Raw genomic sequence first — 25,273 nt, 5'->3', positions numbered from 1 at the left:
ATGGCACCAAACCATAGTTTGAAAACATAATGTAGTTAATAATGTCAGCACAAATTGCACTAAACAGTTGTATTGCACTGTACTTATGCTATTTATTTGTATTACTTGTGGTTGTCTGGGGGGGCTACAATCTAAACTTTCGCCTAGGGCACCAAATCATCTGCATCCATAATATTTTAATATCATTACACATTATCAAGTTTTTCCTCCAATATTATTCCATACATTCAATGACAAACTCATTCAACATTGTATTCAGCAAATTCAACAGCTTTTAGCACTGCATTAAATACAATACCATGCAATGTCACTATTTGTTAAGATCAACCCCACAATATTCCAGAGCAGTGGCTAAAACATTTGACCATTAAATAGGAGAGTAGGGTTTGAATCCCTGTTGGAGCAGATTTTATTCAAAGCTCAATTTCATATAATATTTACCATTCATTTTTATTTTTCCAATATTCTATATTTCAGTATAACAAAGCATTCCACAACATTCTACATGCATTCAGCTTTCGGCATTCACGCGCAATTTCTCCAGAAATTGCACGTCTAGTTTAATTTGCACTACGACTGGCAGGTAGCCAGTTCAGGGTGTACACCTCTTGCCCTAAATCCGCTAGGTCTGGATATGCTTCAGCTCACCCGTAACCCTCGTGGAGATAAATAAAAGCGGTTGAAAATTTGTGGATGGATAGTAAAATACACAATTCTACACTTTTCCCCATAAAAATGATAAATTAATTAATTATAAAGAATATCACAAAATAACTCGCAGAATTAATTAGTGAAATAAACCCACCCATAATCTACGGTGGGACAGATAAAACATTGTAAACTTGTGGTGTCTCGCCTCTATGAATGCCAAGTTACGACACTCTACCCGTAGGAGGAAAATTCGTTGTGAGGGAATGTAATGTCATGGCTGATAAATCACACTGGATTGTTTTGTTGCCATTTCCTTCGTGGGAACACGAGGAGGAGATTTACTGGAAAACTTTCCATGGAAAGCAAGGTGAGTATAATCTCAAACAGGCGATTGGTCAAATGTTATTGACAGACAGTGGTTGCGACGAATCACAAAGCACAGCTGCCGCGATTCGAATAGATCCATATACAATCAGAGACACGTCGAGCAAATGTAGTTTGTCCATCCATATTTTGTGAGATCTGATGGCGCAGCACGGCGGGCTGTTACGACACTCGTTCCTTGACGGGAAATGGGTGGTCCTAACACGGGCAGTAGCGAAGACTTTAACCCGAAGATGGAACATACGCAACTTGTTTTGATAGCTTTTCGACTCAAATGGTGTTAATGGTATATTTATTAATATTGTACATGGACTAATGCTGACACAATTTAGGTGAGTACTGTAATAACACTTTCTTGTCAGTCCGAGAAAACAATATGGCGCTGGCGAGGCGGTGGGCTGAGGTGATTACAAAAAAATAAATGTCTCTGTCAGTGTATTCGCATTATTATAACGATAAGAAACAACTTAATACTAATTATGAGGAAAATGTGTTGGCATGATTACGACAAGATGCGCATCAGCTGTATGTAGTCGTAGTAAAACGATATTTGTGATAAGGTTGGAAAACGTCGTAAATATTTTGGACATTAAATGTCTGTCAATTATTTTTCTTTTGACAGCCCATTATGGCCACGGTGTCGACGAGAAAGCTCCAGCTGTTTGTGCTGGCATATTTGGCTTCTGCTTTGTCCTCAGCAGGTCTGTACGGTTCAAGTTTTTATTGTGCTGTTTTTTTTTTTTAAACTGGTTGATTTTTCCCTCCTTCAAAAATCTATTTTCCTATTTGAATATTATAACAATATAAATATTATGAAAAATTTTCAGTTCAATATAGACAAACAGCATATATGAAAGCCATTATTCAAAAGTTGGATTAATTGACCGTTTAACACACCATTAATAAAAAAACAACAATTTTTTTTAGTGTGCAACATTAAAAAAAACTTTACATTTGATCTTTGACTAAAAAACGGCTGCTTACAAACGTTTTTTTGTTTTGTTTGTTTGTTTGTTTATTGAACATATAAACCAGTAACAGAAATATTGTAATTAAAAATAAAAATATTTTATTTATTTATTTAAAAAGGACATGTTCAAAAGGGAGTAGGAATAATAATAATAATAATAAAAAAAACCTATCTATCTATTACCTAGTCTTACTCCTTATAGGAAAAACAACATATAAACTTGCACATATAAACAACTGCACTTATACGTACATAGATATGCCAACAGCATTGTGCATATTTTTGGCACCAACAACAAAAAGAGCCTGCCTATAGCATGAGCCGGGTATGCCATGTTAAATGAGAGAGACATGGTCACCCCTACACTGAAAACCCACTAATGGTACACTTAAGGATAGGGAGGAATCGAGGATTAGAGGACAGTATTTATAGCCTATAAAATCTAGCCCAGGAAAGTTTATTTTATGTTGCTCTAGTATTCGGAGAACTAATTGTGAAGTCACTCTGTCGCAAATAGATGAGTTAAACTTAAAAGTGATTGACTGTGACTTGTGAATAAAATTTGGTGAAGTGTGTATTGTATAATAGACAGATTGTATGTATGTTATCACAAAAGTGATAGATAGTTGTGTGGAATTGTGGATAGAGGTGACTGCTTTTGCAATGTATAAAAAGGCACCAAGTCTTTAACAATATTTAGCGTCTTCCTCCTTTCTTGTCATACGTAAATAATGTGAAATAATTCCACTCATTTTTTCTGCCGTTTTCCTTATGTGCTATTTGCTTAGTTTTTATCTAGAGGTGTAAAAATATATTCATTTATTGATCATCAAATTAATTAACAACTATTTTGATAATCGATTAATCGTTTAGAGCAACTGTTCAACTTAGTAGTCAAATAGTCAAAATCCTCTGATTCCAGTCTCTCAATCGTGGATATTTTTCTGATTTCTGTAGTCCTTCATGAAAACAGATTATCTTTTGAAAGATCGATTATCTTTTGATTTCAAGCAAAATAAGACATTTGTAAACATCTGCTTATATTTTGGAAAACAATGATAATTTTTTGCCTATTATCTGACATGTTTACGGACCAAACCAATAACTGAATCATAATTAATTTATGGATTTTTTATTATTATAGTCAATTAATGTATTACAAAAAATAGTCGTTACTTCACAGCAAAACGGTCAGTGTTAAATTTCAAGTGTTCGATCAAATATGCAGTAAGCATTGTTATTTTAACATTGTTAGGATAAAAAAGTTACACTGTCAGAGTAAATTTCATTGAGTATTGGTGTGGATGTTGGGTATAACCTGAATAGCACTACCTTGAGTGTTAAATTGACCACACCCTCATTTCCGGTGAAGGAGAAATTTTCCAACTTTCCAGCGCGCTGTCAACATTTCAATAGCGATACATCCAGTTGTTGTTTTTGGGTCGGCGTGGCTCAGTGGTAGAGTGGTTGTCTCGCAACCCTGACAATGGGGGTTTGATCCCAGGCCAGTGTGATTATGTCAACAGTCAAAGTATCCTTGAGCAAGGTAATGAATCCTCAGTTGCTCCTAATGCCGTCTCAACAGTAGTCAAAATGTAAAGCACTTTGAGGCCCTTGTACGGAGGAAAAACGCTCTATAAATGTCAATGAAGTACCATTTACCGGAGTAAAGTGTAGTTAGAGTTAAATTTTTAGCACTGACAATAGTGCAATACACTCATAAGTGTTAAAACACCAGAGTTAAGTCTAGTTTGGCAGAATGTTTAACACTGATACTCGTGTAGAGTACTTTCAACACTACTCAGTGTTTACCAGTGTATATTTTTAACACTATACAGTGTTGGAGTGTCACTGGTTAAGTGTAAAAAAAGTAACACTTGAAAAGTTTAAGATTTACACTCATCAATGTGGACACATATAAACACCTTTCTAGTGTTATATTTAACCCTCTTAGTATTAATTAACACTGGCGATGTTGCTGTGTTGTAGTCATAGAATAATAACCTGCAACTGACATGTAGTTAAGCCTTAAGTAGCCTCAGACGTGTACAGTATATCAAATAAGTAGCCCTTTGCATTAATCAGTACCCAAGAAGTAGCTCCCAGTTTCAAAATCATTGGTTAGTACATCCCTCCCTCTCATTTGATATTGCCTAATTGTCGTTTATTTGGTTTTGTTGAAACAATACCAAGTAAATAAAAATCCATCCATCCATCCATTTTCTGTACCGCTTGTCCTCACAAGGGTCGCGGGTAAATAAAAATGTTTGTTGAATAAACAGTAATGGGTAAAATAGGTTTTGCAATATGTTTTTATGCTAAATCAATTTTTAGTATCTAAATAATCGATGGAATAGCCACTAATAATATTTGGTAGTGACAGCTCTAGTTCGATCCATCCATCCATCCATCCATCCATCCATCCATCCATCCATCCATCCTTCCATCCATCCATCCATCCATCCATCCATCCATCCATCCATCCATCCATCCACAAGTCACGGATGTGCTGGAGCCATCTGACTTTGGGCGAGAGGCAGGATACACCCTGAATTGGTCTCTATCCAATCGCAGGGTACCTGTAAAACAAATTCCATTCACTCTCACATTTATATCTACCAACCGTCAATTTAGGGTCTTCATTTAACCTACAATGCATGTTCTTGGAATGTGGGAGGAAACTGGAATGCAGGGAGGAAACCCATGCAAGCACAAGGAGAAAATGCATTGAAGATCAAAAATAGCCTGCTGGCTAACCCTGGCATATTTACTCAAATGTTTATTAATATGTTCTGTCCCTGATATTAATAAAGAAAAGAAAGAAAGAACATGCAAACTCCGCACAGGAAGGCCAGAACCCAGATATGAATCCACAGACTCTAAACTGTGAGGCGGATGTGGTAATGAGTTCGCCACAATGTGGCGCTATTGTTTCAGCAGTCTTTAAACAAACTTTGCAGCAAACGTTTTGTTGCTCTTTGGTTGATTCTACAAACCCAAACCAATTCTAAGAATATCGAAACGGTGCCTCTTTAGCAGAGGTAGGTAGAGTAGCTAAAATTGTACTTTTACACAGCAAAATCACCAGTGTTAGATTAACACTGAGAGTGTTAAATCTAACACTAGAAAAGTGTTTGTGTCCACACCAATAATTGTAAATTTGACACTTTTCAAAGTGTTACTTCTTTCACACTTAACCAGTGTTAATTCAACACTGTATAGTGTTAAGAATCTACACTGAGTATTGTTGAAAGTACTGCATTTGATGTCATCAGTTTTAAATATTGGTAATACAGTGGCACTCCCATGACTCAATGTAACGTTGTTATAGTGTGCGTGCATGTCTCTGCTCTTCTCCATTCCGTTCCCAATTAGTCAAATGCGTAATCAAATACTACAAACTGGGAACAAAATGATTCACACGCCACTTATTTTTAAGGGAAGTTTCAAAAATACGTTACAACCTGTGTTTGTTGCTCTGTCAGTCGTCTGAGCTTTTTCTATGCATAACTGTGATTTCCTACTGTGTGCCTGTCCATTGAACACACCTTGAGTTCACTGCAGGAATGATTGCTGCTTTGTCTTCTGCTTCGCCGCGAAAAACATTTGCTTTTGTTACAAAACGTTTCTAAAACTGAAAATTAAAAACCACACGTGTTCAACATGTGTTTATTGAAAACATGCGTAGGCAATGCCAATGCTGTCGCGTGGCTTCCACTCTGCTTGCGCGCTTCCGTGGAGTCTTAATTAGCGCGTCATACTTCTCAACGAGGAGTGGACAGCCAGCGAGGGCTACACTTAATAAGCTTTAATAAACTTAATTAGCGCTTCATGCTTCTCAACTAGGAATGCACGTCCAGCGAGCGCTTCAGTGCGTGAAGCCATCTTCCTGCGCCCTCTCGCACACACGCAGAAAGAGGCGTGTCGCTTACTTAAGGCATTTCCCACATATCGGTAGACAGGCGGCCATGCATTTATGTGTACCTGCCTTTAAAACAGAGTTGGCGGTTCTCGTATTTATTTTTTAGAGTACCGGTACTAAAAAAAAGAAGATACCGAGCCGTTTTTGACGCCAAAACATCGAGGTACGGTACTGGTACCGGTATCCTGTGCAACACTAATACATAGTATTCACATGACGTCACCGACCCAGCACGCCTTTTGTGGGGCAAACAGCCAGCAAGACAACGCAACCAAATGCTGAGGAGTGCTCGTGTTGCTTACTACAAGTTACTTTGATTCATTCATTTGTTCATTCATTCCGGATTTTCACGAAACGCTTTACAATAGCGCACTCGTGTGCCGTTCATGGGTGAAAAATTGGGCGAACAAAGATATGAAATGAAACTTTTAGATAGTATTCACGTGTTGTTCTTTGCCCCACATTGTGTGCCGGTCCATGGAATGTCGAATGGGAACGACAAAGAAGTGTCCGGAATTACAAAAATACATCAAAAGGATTACCAACCGACAAAGTCTACTAAAGTGTGTTCTGACCATTTTGATTGAGGTAAATGTCATTGTAAGACTGTAAAATGTGAGCCGTTAGCTGTGGCTAGCTCTGGCTAAAAATATATTTGTGGTCAAGATCTTCCATTTTGAGATCTCTCCTTAAGGTCTCTTATTTTCCTTTCCCAGCAGCCCAAAAGTTGAAATTGTTTTTAAAGTGTACGAAAATAAGTGATGAATCAACAATGTTGTTTATGTTGTTACATGCTAGCGGAGCTAGCGCGTTCGGGGAACTAGCTACTTGGTTTAAAAATAACCTGAGATTCGTCACCTCAAATTCACAATTGATAAATGCACATAGCAACCAATAAAATCCGAAAGTAGAGAAGATGCAAGAATGTCCATGTTTTGAGAGCCATCCTACCTTAGAGCATACGTTTTTCCAAGTCGTCCGGTTTGGACAGTATCGGCAAATGTTTGTAATCCAATCGATTCCACTAACCAAACGTTTCAAGTGTACCGCTGCAAAGAGTGTTGAACTATATCGTCCGAATACGTCTTGCTTACACAAGTAACGTTAGAGGAAGCTGGGGGTGACATTCGTCAATAACAAAAGAACATTCGGTATAAACTCAATAGAAGCAAAGCTGATTTGCCACAACATGAGGGGCGGGCTCGCGATCTCGTGACGTCAGTGAATACTATGTATAGCACTAGTGTCAGTGTTAAACATTTAACTTAAACTACACTTTACTCCAGTAAATGGTACTTAATTTATATAGTGTTTTTCCTCCTTACAAGGCCCTCAAAGCGCTTAACATTTCGACTGCTGATGAGACAGCATCATCAGGAGCAACTAGGGGTTGAGTATCTTGCTCAAGGATACTTTGACATTTGTCACACTGGCCTGGGATCGAACCCACGCTCTCAGGGTCGGGAGTCAACCACTCAATCACTGAGTCATGCAACAACAATAACTGGATGTATCGCTATTGAAATGTTGATAGCGCGCTGGATAATTTGAAAGTTTCTAAGGGTGTGGTTAATTTAACACTCAATTTAGTGCTATTCAGGTTCACCAACAACAGACAAGGAAATTTACTCTGACAGTGTACATTTTTATCCTAACAGTGTTAAAATAACACTGCTTACTGCATATTTGATCGAACACTGGAAATTTAATACTGACTGCTGTGTACTAAAGAACAATATGACTTAAGTCAGAGTAAATAAGATTAAATAAGTGCTCGGTAAAAAAAAATCCCATAACTACTCAAGTACTGAGTAACTGGTGAGTAACATCTGATTGATTGATTTTCAGGCCATCCATCTATTATGAACATCAAATAGAAAAACAACGTAGAATTTGAATATGCACTAAGTTTAAACTAAAACTAAAAACCATCCATCCATCCATCCATTTTCTTAACCGCTTGCCCTCACAAGGGTCGTAACTAAAAACAAAAATAAATAAAATGTTTATAAAATAACACATTAAGGAAAATTTGGACGTCTCAGCAAGACAGAATAAGGCTACGTTCACACTGCAGGGTGTGATGCCCAATTCGGATTTCTTTGTTAAATCCGATCTTTTTATGGACTGTTCACATTACACAAACAAATGTGAGTTCAATTTGAATGCAACGCACTCGTGATGTGACTCGCATGCGCAAAGAGCACATGTCGAAAGATGTGCACCCAAAACAAACGACGTCACGTTGCAGAGTTTACGGAAATAAATATGGCCCCCGACTCAACGCAACGTTTTCCCTCCAGCCAAGCCGCCGAGGCAAGCGACCTTTATTAGTGCCATATGCAAATTAAGCTGTGCCAACGCGCGCTACTGATTGGTGGGCTGGTGGAGTCCTTTCGCGGACGTGTCAGGACTTGTATTCATGTGTCTTGCCTGCATGAATTAGGCAAATTAAGCTGTGCGAACGCCCGCTCCCGATTGGTGGACTGTTTTCACGCTCGCTCATGTTTGGCTGTTGTCCTCGGCTTGCTTACAATCAGAGCAGAAACCCGTCTAACTAATTTTTTCCATCTCATAAGAGTAGCGAGGTTGGAAGTTCCAACCTCGCTACTCTGGCGTCCAACTTGGAAGAGGTAGAAATATTTTGGGGAAATGAGGGAAGACTCCTCGATCTCTTCCTTTCATTAAAGATGACGTTGCGTCATTGACGTGTGTGATGAACCGTCTGCAGGGCTGAATTTTTACTGTCGCCACAAATATCAACTTTATGCTTCATGTTTCAAGTGTGGTGAAATTAAAGACAAATGAAAATTTAACACTGTTACTAAAAACACTTTTTCACGTAGGGGCAGACAGGCATGTTGTTGGCAGCTTTCTGCTGACTGTCTAAATTAATGGCTCAAAATCACCATTTCAGTTTGTGTTTCAGAAGCTGGAAGCCATTTGGTGGTGATACCGCAGTCTCCAGTGCTCCAGATTGGGACTAACTTCACAGCTACATGTGTGATCATTAACACAACGGAAGCCACAGCAGATGACCTCTACTGGAGTTTTCCCCAGACAGTTATCCCAAGCAATCAGTATACTAAGATCAATGAGTCGGCACTAAGCGTCACTATCCCTGTCAACAATGAAGAGTCAGAGTGGTTATATTGCCACTGCAAGAAAAAGTCCCACTATGTTTTCGTCAACCAGGGCAAATTTGTTCATGGGATCCATCTAAGTAAAACTTGTAAGTAAAACATTTGAATTGTTATGACATTCACCTACAGTATAGTAATTTTTCCTGTGCTAATCTCAAACAGTTGCAATACTAGTGTACCTTGCTGACGATAACCTCAATGCAGAGGCATAATGATGGCTCCCTGTGGCCACTGGATCAAACTGGTTGTCTTTAGAAATAGGTATTGGCCTCTGATTTAAGTTCCTCTAAGGAGTATGGAAAAAAAGTGATGAATTGTTTTAAATTAACAAACAGTATATTGAATTGGACGATCTCTCTGAATGTTATGAGCAGAATAATGCCGCTGGAAGTTGCAATGATGTAACTCATCTTACTACAGCTGTATGTTCTTTCTTGGACCACAAACAAGTTAAGACTTCTTCAATAGCACTTTTGCTGTTTAAGCCAAGTAGTTCACTCAATTTAGGTTTCCTCATTTTCAGTTACCGATTTCAACCAAGAATTTTCATGTTGATCCATCCCCAATTAATATTCTCTCCACAGCAAAAGTGAGTTCAATTTGTGGAAGAATCCTTTAAAAAAAAAAAAGTTTTTTATTGGAGAATGCAATTACTGGAGAAAATGCGTGTAAAGGCTGAGAGGCTGAATGAAAATCTGTCAAATGATTTGAAATGATATTGATTGAATAACATGGAATGATATACAAATTACCTGGAATGAGCTTGAACATGTTGAAGTTGGAAATTATTGGATCAGTTAATTGTGGAAACTGAAGGTGAATATGTAGAAGTTTGAGTTGGGGTAAGATGAACAGTTTAAATTTGGAACAGTTTAAAAAGGTAAAAAAAAAAGGTCAAATTTAGGAGAGAAAAACAGACAAATAGTAGTTTTTGAAAAAAATATGTGGCGATAAACTGAACAGCATAAAGTTGGAACAGTTCTGAGATTTTTATTTTAAAGTTTTAAAATTCTTGAACCAATATACATTTAAGCATTTGAAAATTTGAAAAGAACCCCCTAGGATCAAGCTAGATAAAAGTCACGTGTACATACAGTATTTCTTGTTCCCTCAATATCGGTCATAAAATTCAACCACTTCTCAGACTTTTAGGGATTATTACGAATGCCGGCATGCCGTATATCAGAATCACTGTGTCCATTTTTTTGTTTCATAGTTACAGAATGTCTGAATTTCTCAAACTGAAATACAGTCATTTACCTTTGACTTGTGTTGTTTTTCTATGCTAATTTTAGATCCTCCAGAGAAACCCAAGAATCTGACCTGTATAGCAATCCAGGAGAAAAATTATATCTCAAAAAACTTCATGTGCTCATGGGATCCAGCAGAACACAACGCCAAGAAAATGCCAACATTATATACATTGCATGTTGAAGTCATCCAGTGAGTATAATTCATCCCATATCCTAAGTCCTTGTCAAATGACTTTGTCTGAAATGTCTTCTAAATTTCCCACACCACAAAGTGCAGTGTTGTTAAGCACCCTGCTGAAAATGAATGATTAAGAAAATCGTCAATTAATTGAGGCTTCAAATTGTATTGGCTGAATGTGCTGAAACCACACCCGTGAGAAAGAGAAAAGATGCACACAGCACTAGATTAGACAGGGAATGCCCTCATTTGCTGGTCGCCCCACCTAGAGTGCATACATTTCAAGAAGTTGTGTAAGTGAGTATAAGCAACACTAAGGAATTTTTCAACCTTCATAAAATATTTTTATAATTCTTCCGATGAAACATTGAATTACAACTAGTTCAATTCGAACGTCTACGCACGATTACTGCTGTCATGGCAGAAGCTGAAGAAATAAAACGTTTTGTCTGAGGAGACAAAAGAAAAAGGAAGGCTACCCGAATATAAGTACAGACAAGGATCAACATTGACCCGTCTTTCACTCACTGGCATAAGCTTAAAGACGGCGCTATGGTCCTCATGGGAAATGTGATCTTCCTTCAAGCAAAACACTGCCACATTTGTCCATATGGCGCCGCCATAATCAGCGGAAAAAAACCAATATGTTTTTTAAGTTTTGCTTTAAGTCGATGGGCAGATCTGTGCAGGCAATAAAAAGTTCATAGCTGCACATTTTTTTTTACATAAGCACACAGGAGAGTATTCCCCATAGTGTCAATCAATTCAGTGCTTTAGAGGTGCAGTCCACGTGTTTACATATCATTGTTTAATGAAACGTTGAAAAGTTGAAGTGATAAAGCCACCGATTTGTTTCCATTATTGTTGTACAGCAATCTGATTTATGACTTTTACCCTGCACATTTGGTATAATTTTGTGACGTAGTGAACACTTAAAAGGCTACAAGTCAGAGTAACAACTCTAACTGAAGTAGATTAAAAAAACAACAACTTTCATATTAAATCTATGGTTCATTTGCCTTTATTTTAGCATAAGCCTATATAACAGGGTTAGCACTGGGTAATAAAACCTCTTAGCCAACATGGCTAAACAGTATAAAAATCTCCTATCCATACTTGAGTGAAGATAGCAATGACTTCACGTATTTGTTTCGTTGCAGTCCGCACGGCACTGACTGACTGAGAAATTATAGCCCAAATAACACAAAACACTTCAGGTTGTAGGCAGAGGTTGATGGCTGACCAAGCCCTAGAAATGAGCCAAGTTATTATCGATAAGAAAGTGGCAATTGCGCAGACTCTCCACATGTGAAATGAGGGCGCTGAATATTGTGAGGGAGAGGCGATTCATGCTGTTCCTTGGTTGTCAAGCCGTCCTGTTTCAGCCCTGCCCAAAAATCCAGATTAAGAGGGTGAAAAATATATTTATACCTTAACTCAGCATTTCTGTAGTACAGTAATAGAGTTATGATTTGAGTTCACAAGATATTCGGAACCATTAAAAACACTTAAAAACATTGACAACAGTTATGGGGTAGATGCCACGGACTTCCGACTTCCGGGTTTTACACATCAGCGCCGTTTCCGGCCACTGCTGGCCGCGTTCCAACACTCGCACCCCCACCCCTGCGCCCCCCAACCGCGCGCTCTCGCTCATCGTGGGAGGGCGTCTCGGCTATCTGAAATGCTTCGGACACTGAGGCAGACACTACACACTCGCAGCCTCGCACCCGTCAACAGGAACACGCAACCAAGGGGCACAAAGTACTGGGACGCGGCCCACACGTCGCAAACCGGAAACGGAAACAAAGTTGATGGGTGAAAACCCGGAAGTCGGAAGTCCCGCCTCCTCCGTGGCATATAGTCCATTGAGTTCTAAGGTTGTGACATTTTAAGTCTGGAACGTGTGTGTGTGTGTGTGTGTGTATGTGTGTGTGTGCAATTTCAGCAACAATCAGGCCTACAATGTGTCAACAGAAGAAAATAGTGCTACAGTGACAATGGAATCGTTCCCGTTTCATATGGACCTGGAGATTTGGGTAGTGGCTCACAATAAACTGGGAACTGTAGAGTCCGAACATCTGAAAAAAGAAGCAAACTGGTTTGGTAAGACCTTGAATAATAATGGTTATTATTATGCTCTGCTTTAGCATTAGGGATGACTAATGTTTTGGAAAATGTTTTTGGGGACAATAGTTTTTATGTGACTTTATTGAAAATAACTTAAAAAAAAAAATACATGTATGTAAGTAATTCAGTCTTTGCCACAAAACTCAAAATTCAGTTGAATCCTGTTTCTGATCATCTTTGCAATTTTCTAAGGCTTAATTAGGAGTCCAAGTGGGGTAAATTTTGTGGACATGCTTTAGAAAGACACACACCTGTTCATGTAAGGTCCCACAGTTGACCAAACCAAGCATGAAGTCAAAGGAATTGTCGCGAGGCACAGCTATGGGCAAGAATAAAGAACTGGACTATACCAATGGGCACAGTGGCCATCACATAATGTAGCAAGGAAGATTTACAATTTGATCTCTAAGGGTGTCCAGCCCCAAATAAAAAAATATAAACATACAGTACCTTGCAATTAATTATGTTAATAAAACAAACATACTACTTCATTTAATAATTTGGGTCACATGAAGAGAGAATTCTTAAGTATTACAGGAGAAAATGAATAGTGCTTGAAAACAGATTTTCCACCTTCATTTAGAGAACCATTATGGAAATATGTTTGCATATTTTTGTCACAAAATAACCACTCAAACTTGAGTCAAACAAATAATATACCAGAGCACATTTGGACAGCTAGATGACAATGCACTATATTGCTATGCATTCAGTGAATTATTTTATTAGTGATGTGTGCATTATATACTGATGTAACAGTTAAGATACAAGGAAAATATTTGCAGTCTAAAGGAAGGTGCATCTCATATCATTTGCATCTCAGGCTTAGAAGTCAATGTTAAGAATGACTGTCCATGATGATTACTGTTTTGTTGTTGTTGTTGCAGCTAAAACAAACCCTCCATCAGATGTAAAAGTCTTTTCAGAGGAAACATTTCCCATGTCCTTTCTCATAACATGGAAAGAGCCAATTCCTAAGCAAATGATAGCATTAAAATACCAAATCAGGTATTGCCCAAATGGATCTCACAGTTGGTTTGGTGTAAGTGTGTTTTTATTTATAGAGTCAAGAATCATTGCAGGAGATACTTGTAACAAAATGAAAGGTTTAGAGATTTACGTCATTTTCTTTTTTGTCATTTAGGTACCCATTGTTGATTTTGCCAAAGGCACACAGTCCTTTAGACTCCAAAATCTACAACCAGACACAGTTTATACCACTCAAGTGCGCTGTAAACATTTCAACAAAGGATATGGGTATTGGAGCAACTGGAGTGCTAACGTTACCAAGAAAACAGCCGAATACAGTGAGTATCATGGGTCATTGTTTAGAATATAATATATAACGTGTTTACCCATTGCTGGTGGCAAAAAAAATCATGTACAGGTAGAATTACTTAAGTCTTTATTTGCAAATAAATCAATTAAAGAAGGTAAAACTTATTTCATACCAATGAAATCCTTATGTTAATCAAGAATTTTAACGAGGTCCAGTGATGGAAAATGTTATCTCATTTAAACACATATAACCTGTGTATTCAATATAACGGGTTTGTTTGAATGAGAGAAAATACCTTCTCCTTTTGCAAAAGATACATTTGACTCAGTCTGTGTTCTTTACATCCTGTCTCCAAGCAAATTTTTTGCTTTAACCCTGACATCCTGCTGCAACCTTTTGTTTTTTGTTCTCCTTTGGTATAGGACCAACAAGTAAACCGGATTTATGGAGCATTATTACAGAAGGTGAACACAGTAATGAGCGTCAAGTAAAGTTTATTTGTAAGGTAAGTACCATAATCTCATTTAACTAAAACCCAGGGATGAAAGTGTTTAGAATTTCTTGCCGGAACTTCCTGACTGAAAGATTTATTTTATGTTATTTTATTTAAAAAAAAATGTTTTGGGGGTGGTGGTGGTGGTGTGTGTGTGTGTGTGGTGGGGGGTGGGGTTGTTAATGCCAAGATGTGATTAATCTGATTCAAAAATATGTGTGACAGATCTAATTTAAAATTAACATAATGTTAGAAGTATGTAAAGGATCAGGGAAAATTAACATTTTAAATTCTAAAAGATTATGTATTTAAATAAATTATTACAAACCCAAACTGTGCTGAAATGCCCCCAAAGGATGTTTTTTATTTGACTGTACTTAACTACCAAATCAGTGGCTTTGCTGTGCAGTTATTGGGGTTCTCCCTTAATTTATTGTTGCATGCAATCTGTTACTTTGACAGAATCCTGTGCTTTCAAATGGAAGGATAACGAGCTTCAAGATACAGATTCAAACCCAAAAGGAAAACATGATGAATAGAAATATGTCGTGGGAAAGTATTCCTGTCAATGAGTCAGAGGCAGACAACTTCTCGAGCCAGAAGTTCACTGTCTTAAAAGAGATCACCCTGCTGGACAACATGAGTGCTCGAGTGCATGTCACTGCCATCAATTCTGTGGGGGAGTCTCCTCAGGCATCACTCGGCATCCCAGAGGAAGCGCTTGGTAGGTAATCCAAATATATTGTATTCTGACAACTTAAGTGGTACTTTATATCCACCTCAGTATGTTTTTTGTATCTGCTATGAGAATTATACTATATTTCATATCTATTTGCATTCATGTTGTACATTGTAACGCCAAAAAGACATTAACTCTAGGAAGACTTATTTTATGGTATACATTTCAGATCTCGACCCAATGGAGGGGCTTAAAGTGCACCCACAAGGGGACCATTTCTTACTAAAATGGAAACCCCCCAACAATACAGCTGTTACACAATATGTTGTGGAGTGGGTTAGTGCTAAGGACACGGACTGGCAGAGGGAAAACAAAAACACCCAACTAACTACTATAAAAGGTAACTTGCTTCTTTTATTTCAATCAATGTGTAGTTTTTCAACATCTAAAATTGCTGGTTCATTCTTTCCATTAAAGGATGAGATGTGATAAGGTGAGATGAGATTAGATGAAATGAGGATTTTGACTGAGTAGTCTATGTATTTGTTCGAAAGAATACTGCACTTTGATGAATTTGTTACGACATTAAAAGAAACTTGTGAAAAATTTCTGCTTACTGTCACCATGTTCAATAATGAAATTATTGGTTCACTTTAACTCTCTTCCTACCCTTAGGCAACATAAGGAAGTATATTTGCTACAACATATCTGTGTATCCCATATACTCCGGATGGACAGGAAAACTAGCAAGAGTAGAAGCTTACCTTGCGCAGAAAGGTAAGGCTACATACTCATCATGTCTTTAAATGTTAAGATGTTCAGATGAGGTTTGCATTTTTATGGCAATTTGTCAGCTAAATTATATAATAATATATTAGTATATGTGACCCGCTCCAACAAAAGGATCCACATGTTGGCAACATTAGTTTGGAGTCAAATCATTCGCCACTATGGAATGCAGTTTCACTGTTATGCCAACAATACCCATCTGTAAATCTCCACCAAATCGATCACTCCCGTAATCCTCTCCACCATAACCAACTGCCTTACTGCCATCAAAACCTGGATGGACAAAAACTTTCTAAAATTAAACAGCAACAAAACAGAGCTCCTCATTACCGGACCCAAATCTTTCCTTGCCTCCATCCAGAGCTTCTCCCTCCTCATCGATGGTAACAAGTTGACCTCGGTATGATAATTGACTCCACCCTCACATTCCATATCCCATATTAATAACCATATCACCAAAATTTCCTTTTTCCACCTCAGCAACATTGCACGCCTCCGTCCCTCTCTCTCTAGAGTTACTCATTCATTGTTTGATCACTTGCAGACTCAACTACTGCAATATAGAATCCTCTTTGGATTTCCTACCTAGCTTCTTCCAAAACTGCACTATGTTTATAACTCTGCTGGCCGCCTCCTCACTCACACCCACTCCAGGGAACACATTACCCCCATCCTCCAACAGCTTCACTGGCTCTGCATCCAGCACCGCCTCCAGTACAAAGTTCTGCTGTTGACCTACAAGTCCCTCCATAACATGGCCCTTTCCTTACCTTGCTACTCAGATATATTTTAAATGCTAAATAATTTGGGTTACATTTGCTTGACGATCTATTCTTTTTTTAATTTCAGCTCCTTTGGTAGGCCCCTCTGTTCGACTGAATGGTAAACCAGGACAAAATGAAGCAGAGCTTGTGTGGAATGAAATTCCCCAACCTGACCAGCAAGGCTTCATCACAAACTACACCGTTTTCTATTCAAGTGGGACTGAACTCATTACGTGTATGTGATGGCTTCCTGAAGTAGACTTCATTTTTGCACTTTTCTTTGTAATATTCCCCTCCAAAAGTATTGGAACTATCCTTATTTTTTGCTTTAGACTGAAACCTTTTTGGTAGGAAGTCAAAACAGTAAAATGAGACAAGAGCAAAGCTCAAAATAAGCGGATTCGTATTTTGGGCCTCAAATCAAACACATTGAAAGGCAAAACTGCAAACTGGTGTTTATGTGGCAAAACACAGAGCTGCCAAATGGTATGGAACTAATTGCATGCCAACTCGTTACACCCATTAACACGCCATGATTGTTCTTGTCTCATATTTCTTTTGATGTCAAACCCTGAAACCCGCATGTTCTCAGTCTTCCAATTCTTTAGAAGGGGAGTGTACATGTCCTTTTGTTGTATTAACAAATGCCCGCAAATGTGTTTTCCCTCATTAGTATCAATCACAGTACCAGGTAACGTCACTTCATATATGCTGACTTCACTGTCAGCCAACACCAAGTATGAGGCCTGGATCAGGGCATCCACCATTGGAGGCTCAACTGACGGCATAAGCCACACATTTAGCACCCTGAAATATGGTGAGTGGGAGATGGTTTCAAATGTATCCATAATATAAATACTTATCAAAACTAAATATTCCACAACCAATTTTCATATTGATGCTGCTGCTCTGAGACAGTGATCCCAACCAGAGTGCTGTGGTGAGATTGTCAGGGTGCTGCAGCAAATTATCCAAATAATCAAATGTATGCAATTTGTCAAAACTGTAGTATTTATTATAAGACAGTAAGCTCCAACCAAGCAATTTGATTGGACTGGAGTCATTCCATGAGTTATATTAAGCGGTACAACAACACTGGGACTTTTAACTTTACATATCACTACTCCTTACAGGTGTTCTGATCATTAAGGCCATTAATTTGGCCTACATCAACAGTGATTACCTAAATAATACTGTGAATTGTTACAAATTTACTGTCACAAAGATGGACATATTTCCAGAAATAACATTCATTTTATTTTTATGCTCGTATAAGTACAAAGGCAAGGAGAGCCTGGAGACGTTACCGCAAACCTCTATGTGTCCTTGTGATTATTAAAAGACAAATTAAATGTACAAACGGGAGTACACTTAGCGAACATGCTAAGATTGCTAACGAGTGTACATTTGCCATGTCAATTGGCTTTATTTTGTGTTTCTAGTAGAGCTGTCAAAGGATTACATTTTTAAATCAGATTAATCACATTTTAGAATTTTTATTAATCAACCCTTAACAAAAAGGGCTTTTTTATCAAAAATAATTTCCCCGCCAAATTTGAAGAGCACCAGGTTATGTGTTAATTCTTTTGACATTTTATTTTATGAGGACTCTTCAACATTTTTTGATCCACTGCACACACGTATCCTCCTCTTTTTCTAATCAGTTAATTACTTGCATAATTTAAAATGGGGAAAAAAATGACCCCAATATTTTGACATGAACAAATATTCTAAATGTGATACGCATACATTTATTAAATTCTTTACTTTAATGCATGTAATTATGTTTATTGCTCAAACACAACCTGTGCTACCTTAAACATAGCCATCCGCTGTCACGCTAAAGGATAATCTAGGGTCAAAATTAATAGTGCGATTAATCTGCGTTCATTCATGATTAATGCGATAATGTTTTGTGATTAATTAATCAGTTAACGCTTTAACTTTGACAGCATTAGTTTCTTGACTACTTTGTCTAGCCTTTGGTCCTTGCAGAGTGCCCACTGAATGACATATTACTAGCATGACGCAACTTGACGTAACGTGGATTAATTGTCCAACTGGCCATGAAAAGGGAACAAGTACAGTATATGATGCTTTGCCAAGTAGCATGTTCCACTAAAGACTAACTATGCAGCTAGCGTCACTGTTTGCGCAACGATTAGTTTTCGAGGAGCTAAATAATTGATTAAAAATAACAATTCATAAATTGTCACTTTTATTTACTGTTAACAGTGCTTGTAGAAATGTCGTAATGTATGCCATCATGGCTGTATTTATCTTCGGTCTATGATTGAATTGCAGCCATGGTGTGTGTGTGTGTGTGTGTGTGTGTGTGTATATATATATATATATATATATATATATATATATCACACACACACACACACACACACACACACACATACATACATACAGTACAGCATCTGGGTACCTTGGTTCAAAAGGTTGGGAAACACTGCTCTAAAACACCTTTGTATGCAATGGTAGGGATGTAATGATAACGCAGTATTAAAATTGCCACAATATCATCGTTGTCATGTCACAATATTCAAAGCAGCACATCTGTTAAAAAGGTGAGGTTGTATTCCTTTTGTGCAGTTCTAACTCCCTCTAGTGGTTAGTTTAGAAGGAACGTTTTGGCCACTGCGGCGGTTATCACTCCCATAAATCCTTCCTACCAGCAAATATTTTTCAATATCTCCATAAAAAAACAAAAACTTTTGGCCCACTTCAGCAAAACACAGTGTTGTCAACAACAATTGTGCTTGAAAGTTTACATGTTGATTCTGTGGTAGAATGTCCTGAAATCCTGTTTGTTTCCCACAGCACCAGGGGAGATCGAGATGGTTGTGGTTGGAGTTAGTATTGGCTTTGTCTTTGTGGTTCTCTTATCCATGTTGCTGTGCATCTACAAAAAGGACGTGTAAGTAGAGAAGGATTCTTTTGCATGTCTTTGAGGCGATAAATAACTTACTTCTCTGTGTTAGTGCTGACATCTTACAAATGAGATACTTTTTATCAAACCACATTTAGATACTACTGTTAAGGCTTTTCAATACTGTCTGATAACCAGACAGCTTCGAACCATTTTGCTAAGAATGCTGTTCGTTGTAAACAACAGTGGTGACATTTCCTTTATTTATCCGAATCTAATACAACCTCATGAGTGAGCAAAATACTTTAAACAGATATTTTGAGGTAGATTAAATTGAAATGAGACTCAATATTGAGTTGATAAACGATTTAATGTTTGCTAGCTAAAATGTTGATCTCTCCTTTTGATGTCAAACACTAATGTTTTCAGTCTACATGAAAAATAAAGGACGGGAGTATATGCACCATGAGTCACTAAGTGTACGTAACGTTGGTGGGCTGTCGATATTTTTTTTTTACTGTGACTCACTGCTATGTGCCGCTTTGTGTCCCTTTCATGAAGGCAGCTAATTTATAGTCATGTGTTTTCTCTCACACAGGATCAAGAAGAACTTTTGGCCTTGGATCCCAAACCCCAAAAAGAGCACCATTGGGAACTGGTCCCCTGATTATCCTTTAAAAGTAAGGACTGTAATGAAAATAATCTGTATAATCCAGTGTCTGTTGCCATTGTAAAACATTTAAGTTAACGTACGGCATTACCATTCAAAGTACCAAGGCAGCTGGGAAACTATTATTAAATGTGCACTCATCCTTCGATGTATCATAGTTCACTTATTGCGGGTTCGGTGACTCATTGTTTTTTTTTGTTTTTTTTGTTACTCAACGGCACATCTTCAGTAAAGTAAACATCATTCACTAATTGAAAGTAGCCTACCACTGCTATTTAGAATTAATTGTAATCTGTAACAATCGTTATAGATAGAAGGTGGATGTAAGTAGCTGCTGGTGCTCTTTTAATTGCTCTATTAAACAAACTGTAACAAAATCCAGTAATCAAAACAGATTCTTACAACATCTGATGGTCGTCTCAACTGACTGTAAACCACTGAGGCTAGCTAGGAAATAGACCGCCAATAGTTTGTTACTGTAGTATGAATTGTGTGGATGGTGACCTCAAGTGACCAAAAGTATTACATGCATCATACATTATTTAATGTTGATGAACTGTATGCATGAAATTTTCATATATACAGTGTTCCCTCACTACTTTGTAGTTCAGTTATTGCAGATTGACTATATTGCGGATTTGCATTTGTGATTGATTTGGACATTTGTAACAGATTCTGGTTAAGGTAAGATTTAAAAAGAAAAACTTCATCAGCAGCTCAGTATTTATTCTACATTATTCTAAAATTTACAGGGACTACATCACGGAATTTTAAGACTTTCCACAGATAACTATAGGCATATAATGATTCAATCTTACCTTTGACACCATGGCGATGTAATTTTTTATGAAATATTAGGTATTTTGCTGGCTATTTTTCTAATGCGGAAGTAAAATGCCCGGTTCAGTAAAACCCCGCCTTTTCCCGTGTGGATGCCGCGTCCCTTTCGTCCAAGCCGGCTGCTGCCAAGGAGCGCTGTGTGGCCACCCACGACCGGACAGCCGTTGTAGTACAACCGGGTCTTCTTTACATATTGAAATTGGATGTATGTTAAATTCTTCAGTAAACATTTGAAACAAAATGGCTCCTTGCCACAATAAATCGTAGTGGAGGAGGGGAGAAGAGGAAAGAAAGAAAGTAAGCAAGCAAGCAACCCTGAATGGGTCGCGAACCGCAGGCCTGCTGCTTACTGGGCGAGGGCGCTAACCATTCCACTATTCATTCAGTTAGGTTCCACAGCGCAAGAAGCTTTACATGTAGTTTACACAAGTGTCAGCCACGAAACATCTCTGGGATTTTAAGATGGCCAATTGTCATTGCACTTTGACTTTGCAAATGTGAAGGATAATTGATTGCTTTGAATTCATTTGGACAGCATGTTTACTGATAAAGGCTACTTTTGTCACTATCCCATGGAAGTCTCAGAGAAAGTGGGCGTGTGTTTAGTCCGCGGGGGTGAGGCCGCACCTTATGACGTCAAAAAGTTCCAACAGCTCGTTTTCTTAGGTTGGGAGGGGCTGTTGCTTGGAGAGCAGAATGACCTAGAATTTCTCATAGAGGGGCAAATTGAGGAAAACACCACTTCAGTGATGTTTTTGGTGCGGAATTAGCATTTTAACATGGTTAAAAGCTCCAAAAAGTTGATTTTTCACGTTGCTGTCCCTTTAAATTTATTCAAGTGTATCTCACCGACCAACCAGACTCTTGCTACACCCCTCACTAATATTGGAAAACTACGCTACACTACGGCTTGCGAGGTTGGAGAGGGTTGGGCGTGGTCTGGCTGTGATTGACAGCAGCAGTGAAAACTAGGATCTAAATCATTTCTAACAAACAAAAGATAACAAATCACTAACCTGAAAATCCGGTGGATTGCAGACACGGATTCCTATATAAGTCTGTGGTGGCAGAACGACTTACTGAGTTTCAAGGAAGTGACGTGGGTAGACCGGAACAGCCAAATTATGTTTATCCCAGTGTTTAACCTGAAGATGGCGCCACACAGACAAAAAAAAAACTGTGGACAGCATTGGTAGAGCCCCGTTTATGTATATTATCAGCAAAAAAATGTTTTTGGTATATGAGTTGCTCTTTGAGTGTAACAAGTGTTTAGAAAGGTGGGAGACATGTTGGGGGTTTCATAATGGCTTAATAGTGGTGTAAATACCCTTAACCCCACCCCCACCCCAATAAAATAACTTTAAAAAAAAATACAATTAAATACAAAACCAACCTCTACTTCGTGGAAATTATTGTAAGTGGCTTGGAAAATAGCCCCAACAAAAAGTGAGGTAAAACCGTATATAAATAATAGGGGTGTCAGGATAATATATTTTTTTAGCGTAATTAATCGCATAATTTCAATAGTTAACTCACGATTAATCACAAATTTGATTAAATGCACAATAAAATGTACAATAAAATAGTTTTTGTTTTCATACTCATGTTAACATAAAAGTGAAAAAATATATTAAACAAATAGAAATATGACTGCATCTTTTAGTCATTGATACAGTAATTTCATAATAATTCATAAAATTGGGTTAAAGTTAAAAATGAGTGTGATATTGATTTGTGTTGAGGTCATTTTTCTGCTACTAGATGGCATAATTGCATTTTTAGACTTTGGTGACAGCTCAGTGCATTTTTCTTTTCATATGAAGAGCTATTTATTTTTTAACATGAAGTTACTTGTGAAATTCTGCACATTTTTAAAATTGTAAAATACAACTTGAGCCCAGTCTCCACAAATATATGCATTATTATTACATTTATTACTGCTAAATTTCGACATGGATGTGTCTGCTGCGTTGTGGCCGAAATTCCCCCAGTACAGGCTTTCCTAAATAAGGGGCGGTCATTAATCGCTCGTTTAAAAAAATAGAAGCGTTAAAGGAACTTTAAATTAAGTGAAAATTAATGCACTAATTTTGACACACCTAATAAATAATACCTAGATACTCATTACTTAGTGAACTTGGTCTATTGCGGGTGTTCCCTAGAACATGATGTGCATGATACAGTTCACACAAGCTTGCACTACTGCTGTTTTAAGATTGCCTCTTCATGTTCCTCCACAGCCAGAGACTCCAAAGGAGAACTGTCTGTCTGGCATCAGCGTGCTTGATGTGGACATAAGTGATGGAAAGTCATTGTCTGAGGAAGACAAAGCAAGCCTGGCTCTCAAGAAGGACAAGTATCTGTCTGAGGAGCACAGCAGTGGCATCGGAGGCTCCTCTTGTATGTCGTCACCCCGTCAGAGTGTGTCTGACAGCGACGAGGGTGCTGACATCGCTGACACCACAGCCAGCACTGTTCAGTACTCCTCAGTGGTGGCATCTAATGGCTACAAAGGCCAGACCCCGAGTGCCCAACCTCAGCAGCTCATTTTTTCCCGCTCCGAGTCCACACAGCCTCTGTTGGACTCTGAGGAGAACCCAGACCTTTTGGTGCAAGAAGGCAGCAGAGCTTCCCAACCCTTCTCACGACTGCCTTGCTTCACACACACTGCATGGAACAAAGACAGTGCCAGCTTTTCTGAGGTGGAGCCACAGGAGGTGCTCTTGCCACGGGACTCGTGTTCCTCGGGAGAAGACAATGAGCAGAAAACACTTACAGACGGCCCATCTCTCTCCAGCTACATGCCACAGCTTGGTGGCTACAGGCCACAGTAAGAACACTTAGAGGGCCAGCTTGTGGTCTACGTGACAAACTGTGTGTCTGTGTTAATGTCGGATATTCATTTCAAGTCTTTGGTGATCCCAAAGGATGCTACTAGTTCTGTTCTGTGTTTGCTCTCAACCAAGCAGAGCAAAACATTTCCTAAAGGAACATGTATACAGTATTCCAATTATGATTATGTAGTTCCCTATAATAGAGGTTTTGCAAATGGCCTCGCTTTTCTGTCTGCTGTTGCTCCCATTTACACAAGCACGTGAAATTATTTCAAAATTGTTTTTGCTTCCAAACAGGGCCGGATACTTTCCTGTAAGGGTGACTGACTTTATTTGTTACAATATGGTGACTGCATGCTCCCCCATTTTTTAGTAGTATAAAATAATACTGTTTTCTTATTAGCACTTAAATGACTTGCTTTCAATGTCAAATTACATTTCCATGGCTTTGTATTATAGTGACTGAGTGCTCCACTTGCCTGCTTGCAGCGTGGTTCACTTCCCACTCTGTCACGCTGTGAAAGTGAGTGTGAATGGCTGTCTGTTGTTTACATGTGCCCTGTAATGGACTGGTGAACAGTCAGAGTGTATAGGTTCTGTAGACTGTATGACAAGTTTACCGGAAATACACTTTTCGGGTTAATTCCACATATTGCATTTCAAAATATCTCTTGAGCATGGCAGAGGTGTGTGTGTGTGCCATTTTGGATTGTGGCAGGAATTTAAACTAAGTATCTTTGAGATATTCCGTTTTTTGCAGCATTGATCATACTTTTTATCTGATTTGTGAACGATATGCTTATCAAGTCACAAGCTCACACTAACATATTTCTAGTAGTCAGTGGTCATTAAATTGCATTTTTGAGTGTCTTTCACGATGAAAATAAAGATATATCACACTATTTTCAGCAGAGGTGACAAAAGTGTTCATGCTATTGTAGAAGTGGATGTACTTTTATTTCAAATGTAGGTATTAAAAGTAAATCAGAAAAATAAATACTCAAGCACAGATACCTGAAAGATCTACTAAAGTTCAGTAGCGATCTATATTTGTTATGTCCCAGCACTTATTTTCACTTTGATTTTTATGACTTTATTTGGAGGTATCTATCAATCAATTATGACATGCATCAATTATGCATTATGCATCAATTATTTGCATCAGACATTCGTCTGATGCAAATAATTGCTGCCTTTCCACCCAGCGTTTGCTTTTTATTATTAGCATTATTTAAATCATGTGTTAAGCATGAGTCATGGATGTTTCTTACATGCTTTACACCTGAATTGTGATTAGAGCATTAGCGTTGCTCCGACTGGAATTCTTGATTGAAAATGCATTAAGGCATTGAAAGGCTTCAAAAATTACATGAAATATTTTTTTTATTTAATGTATTTGATAATTTTATTTACAAA

At 38.1% G+C, this 25,273-nt stretch overlaps 1 protein-coding gene across 3 annotated transcripts; it reads left to right on the top strand.

Moving 5' to 3' along the window:
* The first annotated feature begins 1,198 nt into the window (after positions 1-1,198).
* On the top strand, positions 1,199-24,759 carry il6st (interleukin 6 cytokine family signal transduce). 3 transcript variants are annotated; one of them, XM_086096054.1, is made up of 16 exons: positions 1,199-1,367; positions 1,658-1,736; positions 8,860-9,159; positions 10,366-10,513; positions 12,450-12,607; positions 13,519-13,673; positions 13,776-13,938; positions 14,333-14,415; positions 14,866-15,127; positions 15,312-15,482; positions 15,758-15,859; positions 16,721-16,870; positions 17,309-17,452; positions 19,465-19,561; positions 20,112-20,193; positions 23,264-24,759. In XM_086096054.1, exons 2-16 carry the CDS (start codon positions 1,664-1,666, stop codon positions 23,855-23,857), a joined length of 2,682 nt encoding a protein of 893 aa, XP_085952180.1. In that variant the 5' UTR covers positions 1,199-1,367; positions 1,658-1,663; the 3' UTR covers positions 23,858-24,759. The 3 variants fall into 3 exon arrangements, with proteins under 3 accessions (XP_085952180.1, XP_085952179.1, XP_085952178.1); XM_086096053.1 differs by having other exon boundaries at positions 8,857-9,159; XM_086096052.1 differs by having other exon boundaries at positions 8,845-9,159.
* Positions 24,760-25,273: the final 514 nt, after the last annotated feature.

This window comes from Leptonotus elevatus, chromosome 15, assembly GCF_054856555.1.
Source record: "Leptonotus elevatus isolate MCC_2025b chromosome 15, RoL_Lele_1.0, whole genome shotgun sequence".
NCBI lineage: Eukaryota > Metazoa > Chordata > Actinopteri > Syngnathiformes > Syngnathidae > Leptonotus > Leptonotus elevatus.
Note: the sequence above shows the minus strand (reverse complement) of the source record. Positions and strands in the feature narration are given on the sequence as shown.